Genomic DNA, 25,182 nt, shown 5'->3' on the forward strand with positions numbered 1-25,182 from the left:
GTAGTTAATGGGCTTTAGCAGTTTTAACTCCTTAAAATTGGGCCTTATAAGTGTGGGCCAAATTAAGTCTCACAATTAAACATCAATCCCTTGACCCAAAAGTGGAAAATTAGGGCTAAGAACATCCCCCATCGAACCACAAATTCGGTCCAACCAGTTTGTTCCAATCTTGTTCTAATGGGTCTAATGTTTGATTTTTAATTCAAGAAAACGATCTGAAATTAATTACTAATCAAAGACAATCATAAATCAGTAATAGGGTTGTTCACACATCTCAAACCTGCAAAACAGATGTTAGATCACAGTTTGCAGTTTCACAAACTGCAAATCACAGATAATGATTTCTCCATCTGCGAAATCTCCTTCTCTAGCGCATCCAACTTCGATCTTGAAATAAAATAAATAAATAAATAACCCTTATTTTCTATTAATATTACATCAAATTGAAATCGTATACATTCAGTCTAAAAAATTAAAAAAAAAATAATTACAAACCAAAATTAATAGAACTGCAAAATCACAGATATCCTACGCCAATAAAGAATTCAATCTCCTTTGTACAAACAACCCATAAATCAAGAAAATTATAAAGAATAAATCTAAATAAATTTCAGATTTATAAAGAATTAATTTCAGATCATTCGCCCTTGATCTGGGAAACAATTTCCTAGAAAAACCATAATCCGCGCAAATCGGGTGAAACGCCTTCTGCCCATTTGCGCAGGTTCAGATCTGATTTATTTTTGTTCAAGATTTGAACCATGGCTCTGATACCACTGAAGGGATGAAAGATCTATCATATGGATAGTCGAACCCAACAGGTAGGTGGGGCGAAATTTCAAAAATTTCTCTCCCATGTGGGAATCACATTCCCTGTTTTAGAAAATCTACATTTTCAATGATCAATCTTGAACCAAGAACCAAATCAAATCTGAAACCAAAAGGTCGAAGAGGAATATACCTGACACGGAGTAATAATAACTCCCAACGAAAGTGTTCACACCCAAGGAAAACTCCAAAGACAACTCCCACTAAAGATGACACAGCGTAGGGTGGAGCAGAATCAACAAGTTCTTCACAAGAACTGAATCCTTCAGCAAGGGTTCGATGGAGGGTATGTGAACATGACATCGGATCAGTTTTTCTCCAAAAACCGATATCAAGAACTCTTCTTGATCGCTCCTACAATGGAGATCGAACTGGCAATGGCAGCAACAGCAGGAGGGCGCAAGAGCAGAAGATAGCGCAGTCTTACTGTAACTGTCTTCTCTCTTTCTGTGATCTAATATCTGATGTTGTGTGTTTATGAATGGTTCGCCCCCTCCTTTTATAGCCTTAAAGAGATCAGATCCTAATCCCATTAGGAGTTTCCTTATTCAAATCCTTATTTAAATATGGACTCTCTTTAAGAGATAATGATAAGCCCTTATCTTATCTACAGATTATATCAGTCCTCTTAATCTTATTAAGAGTTTCCAAATCCAAATCTATATTTGGATCTGGTCTATATTCAAATCTATATTTAGACCAATTCGAATTGGGATTTAGGCTCATTAAGTCAATGTGCTCACTAACCTTCCAAACTGCTATCTAGTTGTGTTTTCTTATATAGCGTGGGACTCAAACATTGATCTACACATCAGCCACATGGGTTCAGCCTAACCTCTGTTACAAGGTATAGCCGACTTCACCGTTACGGACAGTGAACCCCTGAATCCATCACCATGGGCTCTTAACAGGCCCAACACTTACATTAAGTGGTCTATAGGCCAAACCACTTTATAAAAACCCATGAACTATAGGCAGATGCAAGATTATCCCATCAGGTATTATCCCCAATTGTCTTACACTTAACATCTCAGCCCATAATGATCAAACACTGTCCGACAAGAGATGATCACTCCCTCGGCTGCAAGGAACAATGTTGCACTCTCTACTCACATGGATCCCAAGAATTAAAATCTTTTGCAAACATTTTGAAACCGTAATATATATTTGTATATCTTTATATAAATATATATTTTGCAAAAACAAATTTCAATGATTGAAATCGGCTACCGGCAGCTTTAGTTTCCATCAGAGAGAGTGCATCCCTAATCATTACCTTTGTCCGACAAATGAGCTGATCTTGTCACTATAATCACCCACTCAGATGAATTCTCAGACTGTCCCAACATACCCTGGTTTTGACATCCTCTAAGGATCTGACTAATTGGCATATCAAAGACAACCAAATCCGACATTTAGTGCAGTATCATAATCAAGTCTAGGGGTCAGGTGTAACATTCCAGTTTTGTCCACTAATCACTAAGGTTCAGGGCAATACTAGAGTTCTGATCCAATTTAGGGTTTCAAGTAAACTTACACTGCATGTACCTCGGGTCTCACATAGGCAGCTGAGACAGGCTAACCCAATTAACTTGGTGGCACATCAGTGTCAGTTTTATCGAGATAAATCTCCCCAGATCTATCCAACAGCTGTAAACATTCTAAACTAACACGAGTCTCATATGTGTCTAGTTTAAGGATATTACATAGAAACACACTATAATAACATAAATCAAATATGTATTTTATTCATTTACATTAAATGTCATAAGGTACATCATTTCGATTGGAGCTAAAGGCATACACTATCTAACAGAGGTTGATCATATCACTGTGACCACCCACTCAGATGAATTCTTGAATTGTCCCAACATACATAAGTTTTGACCCCCTCTAAGGATCTCACGGATTGGCATATCAAAGACAGCGCAATTTGACACCTAGTGTAGTATCATAATCGAGTCTAGGGATCAGGTGTAACATTCTAGTTTTGTTCATCTATCTCCAATGTATAGAGCAATACTAGAATTCTGGTCTGATTCAGGGTTTCAAGAAAACTCACCCTGCATGCATCTCAGGTCTCACCCTAGCAGATGAGACAATCCACCTCAACCAACTTGACAGCACATTAGTGTCAGCCTTGGTAGGATAAATCTCCTCAGATTTATCCAACAGATGTGAAGATTCTAAAATAACACAAATCTCATATGTGTCTAGTTTAAGGATAGTATACAGAAACACACCATAATAACATGAATTAAATATGCAATTTATTCATTTACATTAAATATCATAATGTACATCATTCTGATTGGAACTAAGGGCATGCACTGTCTAACATTTATATGTATTTGCACTGTACATATTTGCATTAGTACTCTTTCCAAAAAATGTTCACTTTGGAATGAATACATATACAAATATGTAGATTGTATTTTGTATGCATTTGCATTATACATATTTGCATTTGTATTTTTTTAAAACTAAGCCTAAGGCTGCATTTAGTAACCATGCAAATAAGTGTGAATGCAAATATATAGAATATAAAACAGTTCATATAAATTGCAAAATTAAGTTAGTTTTGCATTGAGAAACTTACCTTCTTATCAAACAAACTTTTATCTATAATGAACACAAACATGATTTCCATTAAAGCATATGTTTTTTTTTTTTTATCTAAAGCCCACTTGAATGCAAATTTATTTCTTTTTATTGATGTAATTTTACATCTTATTATCAATGTCAATATGCATTGGCCTGTCATTTGTCAATGCAAAAATGTAATATTGTCACAAGCAAAAATGAGCCACAATGCAAATTTACCCTAAATCATGATTTACACTACATTTGCATCGTTTCCAAATGCAGCCTGAAGGGCAAAATAAGATTTAAATGAATTTACATACAAGGTTTCATTGGAGGGCATACTAAAGTCTAATGGATGAATCTAAAAGATATTTTTAAGTCCTGAGAAGCTCAAGGTATGTTTTAAGCCTTTTTTCCCAATACTTAAATGATTCAATCAATTAACACATTTATCAAATCAAATCAGGTCGATTACACTTTAGTTTACTTTATCTTGTAATTGATAAAACAATTAAATAAATAAAACTTTAAAGTGTACAGTGATCCATCCAAACTCGGATTCAGCCCACAACCTCTTCAAAATTTTATTATTCCATAAAAAAGGCAAACAAATAACCTTGTTAATTCAGCCACCTCAGCCCCTTATTTAAGGTCTTTTCATGGATAGGAGCATGATAGGAAAAGGGTTATTTTTCTAAAACGTGCTTGATGAATAAAAGGATGAATGAAGAACGCATAACGTAACTTTTACGGCAATAAATCCGCCAAACAATGATGGCGGAAAGTAAAACATCACTTGCGTTGCCAATCAAAATCTGGGTAAACCTAGATACTGAAGAGTTGAGACTTTATTTGTTTCCACTTCAAGTTCCAGCATATTGAATGCATGGGCGAAATTATAATAAGCAGACCATATGCTTAACAATCAACAAGGCCACCGTTAATATCAAGTTCCTTGTGAATATTATTGAAATATAGACATCATGTGATTGAAGTAGTTTATCCATGGAATCTGTCTACCCATTCAACCAGTCCAAAAGAGAAATTTCCAAGCTCCAAAATTAAAGCATTCGTAGTGGATGGTGTTGCTTTATCATATTGATGAACCTGGTAACTTCCATTCCCATGGGATTCGAGGTCCAAAATGTGAGAGCACTCGATTAGACTAAAAAGGAAGGGAGCTACTAAACTGAGCCTTAATACTTTGAAGGGATTAATCTGTATTAACAAAGGGAGGCTGGAAAATGATCTCATGTATTGATCAAAGCAGTGAAATGATCTGTACAATCTGTCACAGCAAGCTGAAAGGAATATTAATAGAAAACCTTACATTCATTTGAGATCTGAAGCCAGGGGCAACCTGAATGGCCTTGCCCCTCGGGAAACAAGAGTAGCACTGCAGTTACTGTTCAGCTGTCACAGCTGAGTTATCTCCATTAGAGGAAGAGACCACCTCTGTTGGTGCATCACCTGGAGTGGCCCCAACATATTCAATAGCTTCAACCTGTGAACAGAAATTTATTAATACCGGAAAAGGAAAAAGCTAATGCCAAGATTTGATTTCACTTTCCATTATGACGTGCCTGTTCAATTGGGTTCACAGCAGGGTCATGCGGTACAATAGCTGAAGTCTTCGAAAGATCTCTTAAGGTCCCCTGCATAGACCCCACCAGCATTAACAGGTAAGGCAATTCATGAAATCATATCTGGAAGTAGTTAATCCTTTGATGTCAATACAACCTAATAATTTTTATATGGTTCACTTTCTTTTGGAGTATGAACTAGATTTAGTAACTGGAAAAGGAAGTTCTTGGATGTTTTTAGCCCAAAACTACCAAATTTTTTAGATAATTAAACACAGAAAGCCCCAAGGCATGCCTTGACAATATAAAAAAACTCATAATTGAAGGGGACTTGGAGGTGGTGGTAGGGTGGCTGAATAAAGACAACAGTCGGTTATGGAATTACAGCAATGACAGGAGGAAATTTAGGTGGCTGGTTCAAGAGATGGAAGTCAAGATCAGCTGGGTGAAAAGATCAGCTCTTTTGCTGATGGTTTAGCTAAACAAGGGGTGGAGAGGGAGTCAATGTTTTGGGCACAGGTGTAACTTTATTCTTTTTCTGTTCTTGGGGACTCAAGCTTCAGATGGAAGATAAGATAGTTTATCTTCCCCTTTGTAATTATTTCTGTGATTAATTAATGAAATGTGTTATTGAATAAAAAAACAATATTCACCTCCTGTTTTTATGAGCAAACAATATTCACCTCCTTCATGCCACTCATATTGCTATTTCATTTAACCAGCAAGCAAACCAGAAAGAAAAGAAAGTGAAATTGTTTTTCCCTCTGATATTTTACAGCATGGTTGTCATTTAGAAAATCACAAGACTTCACGGAAGAAAATAACTTTCTGTCCGTACACTGGGAAATAATGATAACCACCTATATAAGACAATTAGTACAAACTCATGACACAGCTTCAGATCCCATGTATACATAGAGTGATATTAACTGGATATATCTTTGGCTCGTGACTGAGGATTTACATGTGAAGATTAGGTGTTGCTGACAGAACCAAGGAAGGTTGAGACTTGAATATTTTGATTTTTCTTCCCTCCTCTCTCTTCTCTTATAGGAAATCTCTTTGGGGTCCTTTACCCTCAGTAATGTATCCCTCTTTGACTCAATACATTTTTTCCATTATCAAACCATTGATATTGTAATCCCTTATTGATATAAAACAACACATAGCATCAACTATCTTAATCTGAACTTCAAGACAATACGAGGAAGTCAATGATACAGCTTTCCCCATGCCATGGTATATTTGTAGCTCAGGTTAGACTATCAATTTAGAAATAAAAGAAAAATTAGCAAATTATAACTAATATCTGTTCTGGCGCCTTGGGTCAATCATTCATAACAAGGGAGAAAAGAGTATGTTGCCCATGAATTAGAGCAAGGTGCTTGAAATAGAGAGTTGCATCCAGTGTGCTGTGTGACCAGCAGCATATACCTATGAGACAGAGTGCCAAGTAATCAAGAGTGATGAGATGGATGAGTAGCAAGACTAGAAATGACAGAATAAAAAATGAGCACAGTAAATTAGATAGGACTTCGGGAGTATCTCCAGGTGACAAGATGAGTAAAAGTTGACTGAGATAGTTTGGTCACGTACATAACAACCAATGTATGCACTAGTGAGAAATGAATCCGTATAACGTTCTAAGAGAACAACCGAAAGACAAAAGAAAGCATGACTGTAGTAAAAATGATTTCAAGTCCTTAAATCATTTTTAGTTGGCAGAAGAGAAATGTGGAGTGTAATTCTGCTTGGGTTCATCTTGGTGAGGCCTCAGATTGTAGTTCTTTCGTATTTGTCTTTTTATGAAAATTTTATTTACTAGTAAAAATATTTAAGGAAACATAATTTGACAAAAAAACATGGCTCTGATAGAGCATGGTGGTGGAAAAGGTTTTGTATAGACAACCCAAAATAGTTGGGATTAAGGCTGAATTGAGTATCCATGCTCGTTACTAAAAGTAGATTTAAGCTGTGTGAGATACTGGAAAACCCATAGTGAGACTATGTATAAACTCTTTCTATACACAATCTTAGCTTCCAGCTTCTTTTAATCTTTGCAGAAAATGATATGACCACATCTTTTTTCAGGACAAACAAGAAGATGAAAAAGAATGCGTATGCTGCTATTTACACTCAATTAAGTTTCAGACTATATCTAGCACTGTTCCATGAAGGGTTCCAAAATGCTCATGGACATTAATGGCTTGAATTCCATTTATATCAGTGGAATTTGTACCTATAAAATCAGCCAGTTTCAGATTCAGTTCCTAATCTTTTAGGTTGGTCTACTAAGGCCCCATTTGGCATCCACCTGAAGAATCGATTCTCACGATTCTTACGATTCTCCGGATGAGAATCATGTTTGGACATGGCACTGTATCATTTCTGATTCGAATTTGGATGAGAAAAATCCTTCCAAAAGCAAGATTCTGAGAAGTGAAAAATTCACTTCTAAGAATCGAGATTCTGTGTATGTTCAATTCTCACTACATTAACTTTAAAATACGAACACGTATGTCCCATTTACACGTGAAAGCAGGGGCACAAAGGTAATTCTGTTAAATGAACATAACAATGATTGATCTAAACTAATCCCACCAAAGATAACCTCTCCTTTTCCTCTACCCCCTTCCAACGGCGAGCTCTGCTATCAACGGTGTTATCTCGACAGTCAATCTCTCAGGTAAGTTCTGGTTTTTCTTTTTGTTATTTTCGTAATTAAAACTAAGACACAACATTGATTCCACTATCTTCTCGCCAAGGTTTTAAAAGGATAAAGGCTGGGGCGAGGCGATTGGGTCTCATAAGGGCGAGGCGTAAGCCTCAAGGCGTAAACAATAAAGACATGAAAAACATAAAATTAAGATCTTATATGACTTGTTTGAACCATGCACATCTTTTTTATTTCTTTTTTCAAAATTTTGCATTAAAATCATGGTTAGTTTTATGTTATTTAATTATTAAAAATGAGTTTTTTTAAATACTTAAAATTGGAATCTTAACATGATAGTTTTTTCCCTAAAATCTAAACGCTAGAACAAAACAATATAGCCAAATCTTTAAGCTCAAGGATATGAACCAATAGTGTTTTAAGAATAAAGCATTCATGTTTCGCTTCTTGCACTTGTATGCGTTAGTGAAGAGTGACCACCTATGTGATGCAAAATAGATCATCAAATATGGGTAAGTGGGTAAGAATAAAGCATGAACAATACAGAATATGAACTAAAGCAAGCTATTTTTTTTATACATTTTTTTTATCAATAACAGTAATTTTATTAAAAATATATGGAAATTACAACCAGATTAGAGGGGTAAGAAATCTTAACCCTCACTTACGGAACTGAAAACACCTATTACAATATAGCCCAAAAGAAACTAGATCTTCCCACCCCCTGTTTAGCCAAGGTGCCAGCCATGAAATTAGTGCTCCTCTTGGCCCATTGAACCCTTACAATCATATTCTGAGTTAGCTGCTTGATTTTCTTTCTTTCATTTGAGAACTTCCACAGGCTAGACTCTTCCTTCTGCAACCAACTAACAGTCAATTGAGAGTCTCCTTCCACCACCAGCTTACTAATATTACTTTTTATTCCTTCTAGAACTGCCAGGATTTCAGCTCTCAGAGAATCCCCCCAGCCTATAGATCCTGAGAACATAGCAATAATTCGACCTTCTTCATCCCTGAAAATACCACCTATGCCTGAAGGGCCTGGATTACCTTCACTGCTACCATCGAAGTTCAATTTGATGAAACCCAAATCTGGTGGAATCCAAACAAGTCTAATAGCACTAGACATAGGAGCTGACCGAGCCACTTCCTAGTTTCTAATGATGTCTCCTACTGAATAAACTTCAAAGACTTGACCCAGTGTGCCACCCTAACATAAACAATTTCTATGAGGGCTTCCTTGCTTTTTTCTTTGTCATGAAATAATCTTTGATTTTTTTCTTCCCAGACCATCCAACAAATAGCAGCTCTATTAATTATTTGTATGTTTATGTATTTGTTCAAAATACCAATCTTTACAAAACAAAGCATTTTTCTTAAATTTCTATTTTACCCCTATTTAAACTTTAATGCCAAACAGTTGAGGCCTAAGCCTTGAACATTTTGAGGCCAAAGGCCCAAAGGCGTAAACCTCAAACAACTTAAGGACTAAGCCTTGCTAGTGGGGTTTGAGGCTATTTATTTTCTTTTTTTGGAAAAAGGTAACGTAATATTTATTGAAACAAAAGCTACACAAACAAGCTGAGATCAGTCCCAGAAAGGCCGACTGAACGAATCAACAATTACATATTCCACCAAGAACTGGAACGAAAAACAACAGACAAATTACAATTTCTGAACTCATCAGAGACCAACACCCAAGAGATTAATTTGCCCACAGCTTTCTGGATTAACTCTTCTAGACTTAAAGCCTTATTACAGAAAAGCCTACTATTCCTCTTAGACCAGATGGACCATAAGACAGCACTACGAATAGTCTTCCACACTATCTTCCTTCTCTTGTTAAGCCCATTGATATTCCAGCAACACAAAAGTTCCTTTACCAAGCTTGGCATAGCCCATCTTAAGTTCATAGAGCTGAAGTGATTCCACAGCTGAGAAGAAAATGGGCAGTGAATGCACAAATGATCAGTAGTTTCAAAATTGTTCCCACACAAACTGCACGAAAGGTCCAAAAGCTGAATGCCCCTTCTCACAAGATTAGCACTAGACAGACATTTATTCAGAACCATAGTCCATACTAGGAAGTTGGATTTAGATGGGCTAATGGGATTCCACACCTGATGACAAGGGAAATCAGTGGCACCCATTCTATAAAGTTTGGAAGCCAAAGACTTGACAGAGAAAACACCATATGAATTCCACTTATCTTCCAACCAGAAATCAGCCTCTTGTTTCTGAAGAATAGTCAACATGTTCATTATCTCTTTCAGCTCCCAGTCGAAAAGATTCCTTCTAAAGGTTGGGGACCAAATAATTGAATCTCCAGAAAAGCTGAGTCAACATGTTCATTATCTCTTCCAGCTCCCAGTCGAAAAGATTCCTTCTAAAGGTAGGGGACCAAATAATTGAATCTCCAGAAAAGTTGTAACACTCAGCCAAGATGCCAATTTTCTCTCCATTCTTTCAATAACCGGGTCCCAAATTGAAGATAGCCCACAACTCGCCCCCAAAAGAAGACTCAAATACTTAATTGAGAGGGACTCAACCTTACATGCCAAAATCTCCGCACAATCAGCTAAGTTGGATACCTGACCCACTTGAATGATTTGACTTTTGTTCCAATTGACTTTAAGACCAGAGACCACCTCAAACCAAGATAAGATCCCAAGAATTAAGTCCACCTGGGAGGGAGAAGCATCCACAAAACATAGAGTATCATCTACAAATTGGAGAATGTTAACCTTCTCCCCCTCCGGAGTAATTGCAAAACCTTCCCACTCACCAGATTCAGCAGCCTTTTTACAAAACAAAGTGAGGATCTCCATTACATATATAAATAGTAGTGGAGGCAGGGGACCACCCTGTCTAAGAGCCCTGGAACTATCAAAGAAGCCTACAGATTGTCCATTAATCAAGACTGAAAATTTTGGAGAGATGATACATACTTTTCTCCAATTCCACCATTTCTGCCCAAAATTCATCTGCTGCAACACAAGGTCAACACATCTCCAATTGACATGATCATAGGCCTTTTCAATATCAAGTTTACAAATCAGCCCTGAGGAACCTTCTCTTCTTCTTGAATGAATCAGCTCATTGGCAATAAGAACTGAATCAAGCATCTGTCTACCCAGAACAAAGGCACTTTGATTGTTAGAGATAACACTACCTAAAACCCCTTTCGTTTTCTCAGCAAAGACTTTGGCTAAGATTTTATAGAAGCTATGCAGGGGTTTGAGGCTATTGAGGCCAGGCCTTTTTTCTTAGCCTCGCCTTAATAGCCTTTTAAAACAATGCTTCTCACTTCCTTGTTGATAGATTTGCACTGTATTGGCTTTACTTTAGATCCCAACCTCATCTCTTGTTACAAAGAAAGTGCAAAGAAGCATATTTAGAGTGATAAAAATGGTGGGACCATTGCGCGGTGGTAGATTAAGCACCGACGGGGGAGGAGGGGCTATTGGTACCAGAGGACCTCTTTAGAGCTTCTTCTATTACCGGATCTCTGTTTCTTCCATGTTTTGCTCTTTTCTTCCTTATTCTCACTCTTCCGCTTCTGATGTCAATGGAGTCTTCATCAACAGTTTTTCGGTCGTCATTTCCCGCTTCTGATGTCAATGGATCTTTAAACCAATGGGAAAAAGCAAGTCATTTCAGAATCGATGACTCTTTCAGTGATTTTCCCCATATCTCAAATCACAACTTCTGGGTTTTCTTTTTGAGTTTTTTCCTCGTATGTGTTTTGATTCCTTCTCCTGCTTCACTAACACTCTCCCTCCTTCGCATGTCTTCTCTTCTCCGTCCCTTCTACTAACCATCATGATTCAGTGTCATGATTTGTGATTTATTTCATTCTTTTTCCATTAAATTAAGATTACTAAATCGTCTTAAATTGTTATTGGGATTGACACAGGTTCTACCTAGTACCAGACCGCCGGTGCAGGTCTATGTTCATCGGACATTTTTGGCCCTAAAATCAGATCCATTGAGGACAAGAGTCAACTTGATCCACAAGCAGGCCAATGACCACATCGCCCTTAAAGGAAGCTACTTTGATTCTTGGAAACAAGAATTAGTGTTCTATGACAAACACCTACTATTTTTTTTAATTAAAATGCCAAACACCTACATTTGATTCCTAGAATTAAGAAAATCTAGAATCCATTCTTTTTTGATGGATTGTAAGGATGATAAATTCTAGAACTGATGCCCAACAGAGCCTAAAACAAATTACTTTTAAATTTCATCTAGAAGAACAAAGAGGACATACAAAAGAACTACTCTTAAGAGGGTAAAAAGTGCAGGAACAGAAGGTTGAAGTAGTGGCGTACAACAGTTGATAAAGAAGCAGTAATCAAGGATTGTTTTGAATTAGCAACTTAAGTAGAAGAACAGGTCTTAAAGTTGAGATAGAATGCCAATGATTGGAAAAATAAATCATTGCCCAGTCTGCCATCAACTATCAATCATATCATCACTCAAGCACCAATTTTCGGGAATCAAATTTTAAAGACCGAGTGAAATTCCCAATCACTTTCTAAGCTCAGGATGACTCCTATTTAGCTCTAGCTTAAAAACGATCTTATCAAGACAAGACATTTTCACTTAATAGTTACCTACCAAAATAAAGGTAAGACTTTTTAATTCATTGATTCTTACCTAAACTCCTAAAAGGTGTATCACTTATAAAGCAATACCTACCATGGTTTCAAATGTCGCTAATGTCGTCCGACATATGTCGATGTCGAGGCTCACCAACATGAAAATGGATGGTAATATAAAAATTACATTATTTCGGTCAACACTTCCTATATTTCGAAAATGTCGACCAAATCAATCCAAATAACCAAAATAAAAGACGGTTTTTCCTATTATGTCGACAGGATGTCGACTAATGTACATTAATAATATAATATATTAGTATATTATATTAATATAATACAGTATATTAATATAAACTATTCCATTAATAATATCTGTTTAATATTTCAAATAAAATATTTATAAAAAAGATTAACAAAATATAAAAACAAAAGAATAAATTAATTACTTTATAATATAAAATGTAAAATATTTTTCAAGTAATAAAATACTAACTAGTTAGTATCTTTAAAATATTTATTGAAATCAGAAAATGTTTATTAAATTTTATAATAAATCATATTCTACATTTAATATAAAAAATAGAATAAATTTAGTATTAAAAATCATAATAAATTCATTAAGTTTTATAAGAAGTCAGAATTTATCATAACCTTAATACTACAAAAAGGAGAATCACTTTGTTAAATTTATAATAAAACATAATGTATTATAACTTTAATATTTAAAAAATCAGAATAAATGTATTTTTATTTTCTAGTGTAAAATAAATATTTTAGAATTTATAATAAATCGGAATTAAAAATAAGAAAAGAAAATATCAGATAACCTTGTAAAAACATCAAAATGCATAATAAACCAGTAAATCATCATTTACTAATTTGTTATTGATCTTAGTTTCTTAGCTTTATATGATGGTTGGGAATAAGATATAGTCTAGAAATATGTATTAATGCTTCTTTTATCATTTTACAAAATATCATTGCATATTTCTACAATGTCTCTGATTTTCACAATATTTCCCCTCGACATTTCCGACATATGTCCCATATTTTGGTAAGTGACATTTCCATCAACATTGACATTTTAAACCTTGATACGTACACAAAATAAATCCTAAAACAAATAAACCACATACTTAAAAACTAAAATAACCCAAATGGCAACATATTGACGCATGAATGAGTGGAATGATCTTGGGCTTGCCAGAAATGTAGTTGAATAATATTTGCAATGATGCCAAATAAAGAAAAAAATGAAGTTGCACCATCTCAAGTTTAGGACACAATGATATAGTTGAGATAGGGCCTCTACAGCTTCAGCTTGAGGCCCAATCATTCAACAATAACTTTGAATATCAGCTCCTTTATACCCTGCAACATTAAGCATTATAACCAACCAAACTCAGCTACATCATTGATCTATTAGATGGAGTTATCCCCTCAAACATTACCATGTAGGAGCTCCCTTTTCATTTTAGCTAACAGGTAACTGACAAAGATTGGGCATAGAATGGAACAGGTGCTAGATAAAATATATTTCATGGCAATCATCACAGGGAATCAAATCTTAAATTTTCCTTACAGAAAAGCTACACTTAAATATTTATTTTCAATTAGACTGCTAAACATATATGTACCCAATTTCTGATAGTAAATGCATCCAAAATCAAAAAATGGATAAACTATATATATAAATTTCTGAAGGCCACTATTAGAAAAAGAAAATATTCACTCATAGAGACTAGGATCATAACAAGAAGGGTATTGGCAAAGGAAAAGAGATCTGGAGACTCATACTGGTACACATGGATTGTCTCTTGAAATCTCATTTCCTTTTTCCCAAAGGGTGTTATTTTTTTTCTAATTTGAAATAGGGGAGGGGACAAGGTAGAATTAATTTAAAGGGACAAGAATAATACAATGAAGAATCCAACACATGCATGACCAGAAAGAGGATGACAAAGGAAAGGCAGGTAGCAGTACAGATATGTTTGCATACTCTCAAGTAACCTTTTTGTACGTTCCCATTAGGCAGTACAAGTCAGGTATCCAGTTTGAACAATTTACACTGCATTATACCTGGGCTATTGGGCTGGGCCATTTCAAAATTAACAAATGCTCAAGCCAATCCCACCTAAGTTGCACCCCTAATTCCCATGTGATGCAAGAGCTGAAGAGTCGAAATTGGAATTTTATGATATTTTATGTATTTCTGTATTTTTTTGACAATAGGGATATTTTTGTCATTTAACAATTTTCTGTGGGGCCCAATGATTGCGTTTAAATTGTCTAGTTATAGTTTGTTTATGTTTAAAATTTCAGAGTCACTGCACAAGTAGGATCAGAGTTATTGATTCTTCTTTGAATTGAAATAGGATATGACAACTTAGTTTGAGTCCTGCTATGTACTAGGATTATCTAGTCTAACAGTTTGACTCCTAGGATTATTATGAATTTAGAGTTTATAAATATGTATGGACGTTTTACACAAAGGCAATAAAGTTTATTGAGCTTTCTTCAGCTTATGCTAGCTATGGTGAGTGATTCCAGGTATTTTCTCTCTTATTCCTTCAAGAAGCCATTACAGCCATCGACAGCCATAAAACTCTAATCAATAAGACCATTCAACATTCTCTAAGGACTAGAACCGAGCTGGTCCTACATCAGTTTGGTATCAGAGCTAGTAGTTTATTCACTATGTTCTCACAAAGTGACCAATTCTATAGGCCCAGGGTATCATCTAGACGATCTTACATGTCTAGAATCATTGATGATTGGGTTTCTAAACCATATGAAGGGTCTCTGGTTGACCTATTTGAGAAGAAGGTGGAAGAAAACAGATCTAATAATGTTGGCTACGGGAGCAAGGTTTTCAAACATGTTAGAAGAGAAAGGGAAATACCAGATTTCAAAGGAGATGATGATCCACAAGCATTCTTTGATTGGGTTGCTAAACTAGAAGAAGATTTTGATTGGGATGATATATTTGACAAACAAAGGATTAGATTTGCACGCATGAAGCTGACGGGTCATGCTAAAGTATGGTGAACTCTTGAGCAACGACTAGAAAAAAGAGGTGAGTGATTCCCATGCCCTAGTGTGATTCTAGACACCCTGTGAGTGATTCCAGGTATTTTCTCTCTCCTTCCTCTCCCCATTTTCTCTCTTATTCCTTTAAGAAGCCATTACAGCCATTGACAGCCATAAAACTATGATCAAGAACACCATTCAACATTCTCTAAGGACTAGAACTAAGCTGGTCCTACATCACCATGGCTCAGTCCCTTGGTGTACATGGGTGCCTGATGTAATCTCACAATTTTCAGTAATACAATACTTAAACCTTTCAAAAGAAATAAATAACCCTCTTTGTCTAGGAAATCAGATGAAGGTAGTACTGAAACGCAAATAATGAGATGCCAATTAGAAAGCCAAAAGGATGATATAAGAAACGCACCAAGGTACAACACTAATGATAGAAACACAAAATCGCCAGGTATACCAAGGGATAGAGAGATGTGCTTGGTAAGGAAGGGCCTTTAGGGACACTGCTATGTATCAATAAATTCTCTTTGCCCCTCTCCCTCCTCTCTGAATGGTTTTGCCATTGGCAAGAATTGAAGTTTAAATTTTCTACTATGATAGAACTATTTTGGAAAAGTAAAAGTGTCAATTGCATTAAGAGTAGACCTGGCAATCGGGTTGGGTGGGTTGGGTTCGGGTTGGGTCAAGGTATTTCGGATTGATTTCGGGTTGGGTTGTCAAATGCTAGACCCTAACCCTAAATGTTCGGATTAGGGTTGACCAATGGGTCAATTCGGGTCATCCCAAAAAATAATTGAAATTGAAAAAATAAAGAAATTTTACATGAAAAATGTCAAAATTAAAAGAATTAACCTTAAAATTCCAAATATAAAATAAAAACTTGAACATTTAACAATTTAAAGAGTAAACAATAAAAAGTAAAGACTAAATAGAAAAAATTGAGTGGAAACTCTAACAATGCATAAATAATCCCAATTAGACTTGGCAATTGGGTCAGCGGGTTGACCCATGACCCAACCCAACCCAACCCATTTTTTGGGTCGAGTCAGGTCATTTTCTTTTTCGGGTTGGGTTGGGTCGGGTTCACGAGTTGGGTCAACCTTTTGCCATGTCTAATTCAGAGGGAGAGAGGCCCTCTAACAAAAATTAATATAACTAAACATAATGAAGAAAGAAAACCATATTGATCAACGTCTATGCTTATACCAACCTTGTTTGCCCACATAAGTCCGCATGCATTGCACAAAGTCCTCGGACCAGCTGGTCCGCGACGCATCATTGGAGTGGACTTTGAGCTAGTGCCACAGTGTTGACATCTACATAGAACATATAAAGATTATTAAAAAACGTGACAGCATAAGGAAATCAAATATAATGCCACCCTAAAATAAAGGGTTAAAAGGACAAAGTTTAAAAAGAAAAAAGATAAACAAAGGAAATCAAATATAGCACAGGACTTACATAGTTTCTCGTTGTGGCTCGTCTTGTCCACCTAGTGTACCACTTGATGAACCCATTTCATCAGAACATACCTTGGACGATGTAAACTGACCTTTTTTGCGTTGCATCCTGACAAAATCATGGTTACATAAATCAAATTTGATTAAAATGATAGCCAATCAAGATAAACATTCCTACAAAACCATGAATTTCCAAAGTTGGTTTAAATTTTTTTTTTTAATAGGTAAACATATATCAAAATTTGCTAGTTAGCAAGGAATATAGACATCGAGAGAAAAATTCTTAGCCTTACATCCATTGTCTAGAAGAAGATAGGTACCTAAGTATGCCTTTTATATACTAATTTAAGGTTCTGAAAAATGAAAAGAAAAATATACCCACATACACTTGCCTCTATGTGTCAACAGAAACATGATGGATATACTCTCGTGTTGAGAATTTAAATTGTATAAAATCAATAGCACGCATAAGCCCGACTGTTGTAATGCTGCAAGAAACGAAGCACTTTGAATTGAACAAAAGAAGGATAAGAAGCATTTGTAATAGTATAGGACTGAGTTGGATTTTTGCCCCTTCTTGGGGTGCTTCTGGCTTCTGGGGTATTCTTATGATGTGGAAGAATGAGGTGGAGTGCTAGGAAGAAGTGATTGGACAATTTTTTTTTGATGAATAATAATAAGTTTATTGATTCAGAAGCAACTTTAGAGTGAGTTCATACATCATCCCAACGAGAGGCACGCGCTGCAGCCCCTCCTTGAATCTTACAACTAAACTAGAAAAGAAAAACGATAATCACAACTGAGCCCAAAATAATTCTCCCCTATTTACCCCTTGCTTAGCTAACACATTTGACAAAGTATTTGCTGATCTCCCCACCCACTGTATAGTGACCAACATATTCCTTGTCAACCAACTAAATTTCTTCATTTCATTCTTGTATCGCCACATAGCCTGTTCAGAATTTTTTAACCAACCCACCACCACTTTGGAATCCCCCTCGATTATTAGGTGTTGTACCCCCAGCTAGTTTGCAAATTGCACGCCTTGTACAACAGCTAAAAGTTCTGCCCTGATGGAGTTCCCAATTCCCAAGGCACCTGAGTAGAGCAACAAAATCTCTCCCTTCTCATTTCTCAAAGCACCCCCCACTCTGGATAATCCTAGATTGCCCATGCTGCTTCCATCAAAGTTCAACTTTATTGAGCCTTCGGGTGGAGGAGACTAGCTTGTAATTGATTTGTCCTTTAAAGATGAGCACCTTGCTACTGCTGACCAATTTCTCCAAAGGTCATTAAAGGAGAATTGATGGAAGATTTCCAAGGTCTTTAGCCAATGTAATGCCCTATTTAAACACACAGTCTTTCAAATCTTGGTTGTTCCTTTCCTTGTCTTAAAAAATTCTGAGATTCCTTTCTTCCCAAAGAGTCCAAGTCAAAGCAGCACGAGCACATCTCCACATAATTCTCCCTATTTTTGTAAGCCAATAAAAGGTAGAATGGTTGAAGAGCATGTGAACTTCTGCTGGTAAACTCCAACTACCCCCAAACAACGAAAGTAGCCAAGCCCAAAGGTCGGAAGAAAAGGGACAAGATACTAGTAGATGGTAACAATCCTCACCGTGAGCTCTACAAAGGATACACCAATTAGGAGAAATACAGAGAAAAAGCCTTCTCTTTTGTAGGTTCTCTAAAGTGTTTACTTTCCCATGGAATACTTCCCAACAAAAAGCCATAATTTTTGGGGGGACTGGCCTGCACCAAATTTCTTTAAACAAAAAGGGTTGGTGAGAAGAAAGTTGAGAGATGGACTTGAAAAAGAAGCACAAGAGAAGGTTCCAATGGGTCTAGGAGTCCAAACTCTCTTATCTGGCTTGGAGGGATCCAAACAAACCTGATTAAGACAACCAAGCAAAATAGAAAGAGACTTAATTTCAACATCCCTAAGTCCTCTACAAAACCTAAAATCCCAAGTAGGATCTAAGGGTGTTCCCAAAGGTGAAACAAACTTTGAGACCACCTCTTTTTTGTACAAAGAAATAGAAAAAAGCGAAGGGAACAAGTCCTTTAACGGTGAGTCTCCTACCCAAATATCCTCCCAAAAAAGAACAAAGTTGCCAGAACAAACTTCGTACCTGATAAAATTGAGGAATTGAGGAAGGGTGTTGTGAATAGCCTTCCATGGTGTTGCTAGTTTAGCTTGCCTCGATACACCAGCATCCCATCCGTTCTCTGACCTCCCATGAATGCTTCCCACCACCTCATGCCACAATCTCTCTCTTTCCAAAGGCCATCTCCACAACCATTTCCCTAACAGAGCTTGATTCTTTCTAATTACCCTCCTAATTCCCAAGCCCCCCTCTTCTTTACTTCTGCACACAATTTCCCAATTAACCAAGTGATCCTTTTTTTCTTGTCTCGGCTCCCATAAGAAGTCTCTCATCAACTTCTCCAGTTTCCTGGCTTCCCCAACTAGTATCCTAAAGACAGACAAATAATAGGTAGGTAAGTTAGCCAAGGTAGCTCTCATTAGGGTAATTCTCCCTCCTAAAGAGATATAGTTCCTCTTCCATGAGGCTAATCTCTTCTCAATCTTCTATCACTGGGGTCCAAAAGCTACACTCCCTAGGATTTGCCCCTAAAGGAAGCCCTAAATATGACATAGGCCAAGCAGAGGTGGAACATTCAAGACACTCCGCAATAGCCTCGACCTCCCCTACCTCCAAATTAATACCCGCTATGCAGCTCTTTTCCAGATTTATTCTCAAATTAGAGACACTTTCAAATCCTTTCATTATCTCCTTTATGTTTGCTACCTTTTCACTAAGACCTCCTTCACAAAAAATCATTAGGTCATCTGCAAACTGAAGGTGGGTGACGGGGACTTGGTGTCTCCCTATTCTCCAACCCCTAATGGCATCTTCGCTGTCAGCCTTAGTAATGATCCTACTAATCACATCAGCTACCAAGGTAAAAAGGAAGGGTGAAAGTGGAACTCCTTGCCTGACACCCCTGCAAGCTGGAAAAAAGTCTCTCACCGTACCATTTACCAGAATAGAGTAGTGACAAGTACTGATACACCCAAAGATCCAACTACACCACTTGTCCCCAAGTCCACAGTTTTGCATAACCTCCAATAGAAACTTCCAGTCCACCAAATCATAGGCCTTTTCAAGATCCAATTTACAAATGAATCCTCTCTTGCTAGACATTTTCATTTCCACCACACTCATTCGCAATTAAGATCTGATCTGTTATTTGTCGCCCTTGAATGAAAACCCCCTGGGTTTCACTAATGATGGTAGGGGAGGACTATTTTGATTCTCAATGAGAGCACTTCAGCCAGAATTTTATAGATGCTTGTCACCAGACTAATAGGCCTATAATCTTTTGGGTGGTTGGCATCATTCTTCTTAGGTATCAAGGCCAAAAAGGTGGCATTAATTCCAAGGCTTATAGTGTGATTGTCTGCAAATTCCTTAAAGACTTCAACTAGATCCTCTTTCAACACCTCCCAACAGTCTTGATAAAAACCCATTGTAAAGCCATCTGGACCTGGAGCCTTGGATCTATCCATTATAAAAACAGCTTTCTTAATCTCTTCTTCCTCGAAATCCCTTTCTAGCCACCTTGCCACTCCATCAATTCTTGGCCAATCCACCCTTTCCATGATTGTCCTCTCTCTTAAAGGCCTTCTATAAATCAATTTGAAGTGGTCCACAAATTTTTTGGCTATGTCATCCTGGTTGGTAACACCTCCTCTCTTATCTCTAGCTTGGTCACAAAATTCTTTCTTCGTCTCTCATTTGCCAAATCATGGAAGAATCTAGTATTCCCATCGCCTTCCTTAATTCACTTGTGTCTAGATTTTTGTCTCCAACTGATTTCTTCCCTCAATAACACATCTTCCAAATCCTTTTTTAATTGTCTCCTTAACACTCTGTCATCCTCGGTCAGCCCATTGTGAGATTCCTTTACATCCAAGTTCTCTATTCGAGAGATTAGGCTCAATTTTTGCTCCTCAATTCTACCAAACTGATCTCTATTCCACTCTTTTATTTTGGCTCTCAACCTTTTTAATTTCTTGTGGAACTTGATCCCCTTCCATCTTACCCCCCTCTCCTCCTCACCCCACCACTCCTTCACTTTTTTCACAAAATCTGGATGGGTAAGCCACATATTTTCAAATCTAAAAAGTTTGGGTCCTATAGGAAAAGACTCGGTACCTATTTGGATAGGACAGTGATCGGAGGTGACCCTGGGTAAAGCCCTAGCAACCAAGTTTTCCAAATTATTCTCCCAGGCAAGGTTAAATAAAAATCTATCCAACTTCAAGCACAAAGGGGTTTCCTGAAGGTTGGACCAAGTGTAACTGGCTTGCAGCAGAAGTATTTCCTTCATATCACAATCTTCAATAAAACCATTAAATTTCCTCATGCTTGTTGAGATTACCTGTTGGAGATTACTAGTTTCATCGGAGAATCTAACAACGTTAAAATCCCCGCCCAAGCACCAAGGACCATCTCATAGCCCCTTGATTGCATATAGTTCCTCCCACATCTCATTCCTCTCTCTATATAGGAATTAGGGCCATAAACATTGGTTAAAACCCATACACACCCATTCTCTACATTCTTGCACTTAATGGAAACTGAGAATCTGCCTATCAATTCTTCCACTACTTCCACCACATTCTCCCTCCACAGTGTTACAACCCCCCCCCCGAGGCTCCCCAAGAAGGAGCCGAGTTCCAACCTAAACCTCTAGACCTCCAAAAACTCCTCACCCATCTCCCATCTAATTCCATCAATTTGGATTCTTGTAACAGCACAATATCAGGTTTTTCCCTTCGGAGTAGGTCTTTGATCACCCTTCTCTTCCTTGTACTCCCTAACCCTTTTACATTCCAGCTAATAATTTTCATCGAGACGAAGTAGCAAAAGAACCCAATAAGAGGCCATATTCTCCTTATTTTAGGCCCTTCCTCCTATCCCCTCTACCATTGAATTCTAAATCCCCCTCAATGTTTAAAATTAGCCTTTCCACTTCAGATCTTTTTTTCTTATTTGTTCCTTTTTTCACCCCCTTCCTAATACAGTAATCATCATCTTTCTTTTCTTCATCCTTTCCAGCCAATGTCTGAGGAAGAATTTTACCCTGCTCACACTTATTTTGGCTACAGCATCTTTCTCCGAGTCCTTCCTTTTTATTTTGTTCCTCCATCATTGAACAGATCAACTCCCAAATTTTGTCTGCCTCCCCCTTACTACCTTCCAACACCCTCTCTCCTCCTTCCACTATCACCCTCTTTCTTGCATCAGAACCTCTAGGATGGGAAGCTGGGATATCTGTTACAGGCAGAGCAAACAAGTCAGTACCTAAAACAGAACTAACACCCATACCTGATAGAACGGGGGTAGGACTAGAATCACCGGAAATGACTTGCTGACAGGCGACAACTGGTTTTAAAGCCTTTCCCCTTTTTGGACAAGGTTGTGAAGTAGACATGGTGAAAGAATCACTTCCTGACGACCTACCCACTTGGAAGACCTTTCTCTGTGTTTCCGACACTAGAATACTCGCATCCATCCTCACAGTCGATTCTTGTCCCTCTTCACCAACATCCTGTAGTTCATTAGCCTCAGGGTCAGCTCCCTCGACGAAGGGAGGAGTTTTCACAGCTTTAGAACCATTTTCTTCACCATTTCTAGCCTTCTCACCACCTGCCTCTTCAGTCTCTTCCTCTAAAAACAACAGCTCTGCATGCAAACTTTCTATTTCAAAAAAATCATTGTTGCTTTTCAAAGACAGACTTCCCAGACTTAGCATTTCGTCTCTATCAGAATCGTCATTGTTGTTTTGTTCACTCGACTAGTCTTCAATCCCTATTTTGTTCTCATCACTAGGCTTGAGGTATCTCGGGTTGCGCCTATCTGGTGATTGGACAATTTTCAATGTCAATAAAAGCTAAATTGATGAGTGATGAAAGAGAGTAGGTGTTAAGTATTAACAAATGTGTATGGCCCCAACTCATATAGAGAAAGGGACGTTTTCTATGAGGAATTAGCTGCAATTAGGAGTTTATGGGAGGGACCATGGTGCTTGGGTGGAGACCTCAATGTTATAAGGTACACAAGTGAAACTAATAACCCAAACCAGACTATAACCACAAGCATGAGGAAATTTAATACTGTGGTGGAGTCTTTAAAGTTATATAAAAACAAAAATAAAACTTCCTGCAAGCCTCTTTTACTTGGTCCAATTTCCAGGAAAATTAAGTTTGTTCAAAATTGGATAGGTTACTTTTGTCCATTGAGCAGGAAGATTTATGGGCAAACCCTAGTGCTCTAAGCATTATCCTTTGAGCCTAGACAAGGACACTCACCTTGGAAGCCCTACCCCTACACCTTTCAAATTAGAAAATATGTGGTTGCAAGTACAAAAGTTTATTAAGAAAATAAAAGAATGGTGAGATGAAGGTGGAATCAATGTGAGCAATAGAGGGATGAGATTTACAAAGAAATTGAATAGACCAAAAGAAAAAATCAAGGAGTGGAATAAAGAAGAGTTTGGGAGAGTTGAAGAATCAAACGAAAGAATTGCTAAAAGGATTGAGGAGCTAAACAAGAAGGAAGCCCAAAAAGAGATTAGTGTGGAGGAAAGATCAAAAAGTCAAGTTAGAGGAGCTCCTGAGAAAGGAGGAAATCTCTTGGAGACAAAAACCAAGATGTAAATGACTCTTGGAGGGTGATGGTAACACAATATTTTCACTCTGTGCAAATGGAAGAAGAAACAACACGATCTCTAGCATTGAGGTTGAAGGTCAGGAGATAACTTTGTATGAGAAAATAATCAAAAGTTTTGTGGAGCAATTCAAATCAAACTTTGCCTCTTAAGGAGAAAGGAATACAGAACTAGGAGAGTTGGATTGGATTAGATTACTGGAAAACCAAGCAGCTCTTCTTGTAAGAAACTTCAATGTGGAGAAGGTTCATGAAGCAATCTTTTCAATGGAAAGATCTAAAGCCCCATGACCTGATGGCTTCTCGATGGCATTTTATCATGATTGTTGGGCAATTATAAAAGCTAACTTAATGGAGGCGCTTGCTGAATTCTATCACAAGGGGGAAGTTTCACCAGGAGCAAATGTCACATTCCTAGCTCTAGTGCCTAAGAAGAAAGAAGCAATAACTCCAAAGGACTATAGACCTATAAGTCTTCTGGGTAAATTTTACAAAATCATTGCAAAAAAAGTCTTGGTTGGAAGGTTTAAGTTTGTTTTGCCTTTAATGATCTCCCAAAATCAAGGAGCTTTTGTGGAGGGAAAACAAATAATTGACCAAAATCTTGTGGCAAATGAATGTGTCTAAATTGAAAAAGCAAGGAGGAGAAGGTCTAATATGCAAGTTGGGTTTGGAAAAAGCCTATAATATGGTGGACTGGAATTTCTTCCTAAGTTTGTTATAAAAATTGGAGTGGGAAGAAGATGGAGAAAGTGGATAAAAAGATGTATTAGTTCAAAACACTTCTCAATTATGATCAATGGAGTGGCTAAGGATTTTTTTTCCCAACTAAAAGCCTCTGCCCCCTTTCTTATTCACCCATATTGCAAAGGTCCCAAGTAGATTGACCAGTAAGACTGATTTTGAAAACCAATTTAGAGGTTGGAGAATTAGAAGGAAGGATCAAAGAAGGTGGTTTTGACTCACTTGCAATTTGCAAATGACATAATCATTTTCCGTGAGGATTGTACAAAACTTAAGGTAAGGAACATGAAAGCCTTAGATGACCGCTTCCAAAGGATATCAAATCTGAAAATCAATTGGGGAAAAAGTCGTGTGGCAGGGATTAATTTGGAAGAGGAGCACACTCACTTGTTGACGGAAATCTTAGGATGTAAGGAAAGAAATTGGCCTCTAGAGTACATTGGTATGCCATTGGGAGGAAACCCAAGAGCAAATAGCTTCTAAAAACCAATAGTGGAAAGGTTTGCTAAAAAGTTAGCCTTATGGAAGAGAAGCTATATTTTATTTCTTTGGGAGGAAGAATAACCTTGATCAAATCCACCCTAGCTACTTACCCACTACCTATCCACTTTTAGGATCCCAGTTATAGCTAAAAGGCTAGAAAAAATGATGAGGGACTTCTTATGGGAGACAGGAGATGAGAAGAAAAATCATTTGGTGTAGTGAGAATAGATGCGAAACCTAAGGAGCAGGGAGGATTGGGTATTGGGAATCTGATCAAAAGGAATACAACTCTTCTAGGAAAGTAGCTTTCGATATTTCCCTTAGAAGGAAATAGACTATGGCACAAGGTTATTGAAAGCATTCATGGTGTAGCAAGCAATGGTTGGGATGCAAAACTTGTACCTCACTGCTTCATATTCCCCTTGGAAAGCA

The 25,182-nt window shown here is 37.3% G+C and overlaps 1 protein-coding gene across 1 annotated transcript in view; it reads right to left on the reverse strand.

Moving 5' to 3' along the window:
• Positions 1-4,649: 4,649 nt before the first annotated feature.
• LOC148876568 (GATA transcription factor 24-like) overlaps positions 4,650-25,182 on the reverse strand; it is a 32,856-nt gene continuing 12,323 nt past the window's right edge. The window contains exons 4-7 of the mRNA XM_088967702.1: positions 16,785-16,892; positions 16,534-16,639; positions 4,998-5,069; positions 4,650-4,918 (exon numbers count right to left, since the gene is read on the reverse strand). Of these exons, the coding sequence (XP_088823828.1) occupies positions 4,817-4,918; positions 4,998-5,069; positions 16,534-16,639; positions 16,785-16,892 (388 nt within the window). The 3' untranslated portion in view covers positions 4,650-4,816. The remainder of the gene's footprint in view (positions 4,919-4,997; positions 5,070-16,533; positions 16,640-16,784; positions 16,893-25,182) is intronic.

Source organism: Nelumbo lutea, chromosome 1 (assembly GCF_056320005.1).
Source record: "Nelumbo lutea isolate HS-2025 chromosome 1, American lotus-T2T, whole genome shotgun sequence".
Taxonomy (NCBI): domain Eukaryota; kingdom Viridiplantae; phylum Streptophyta; class Magnoliopsida; order Proteales; family Nelumbonaceae; genus Nelumbo; species Nelumbo lutea.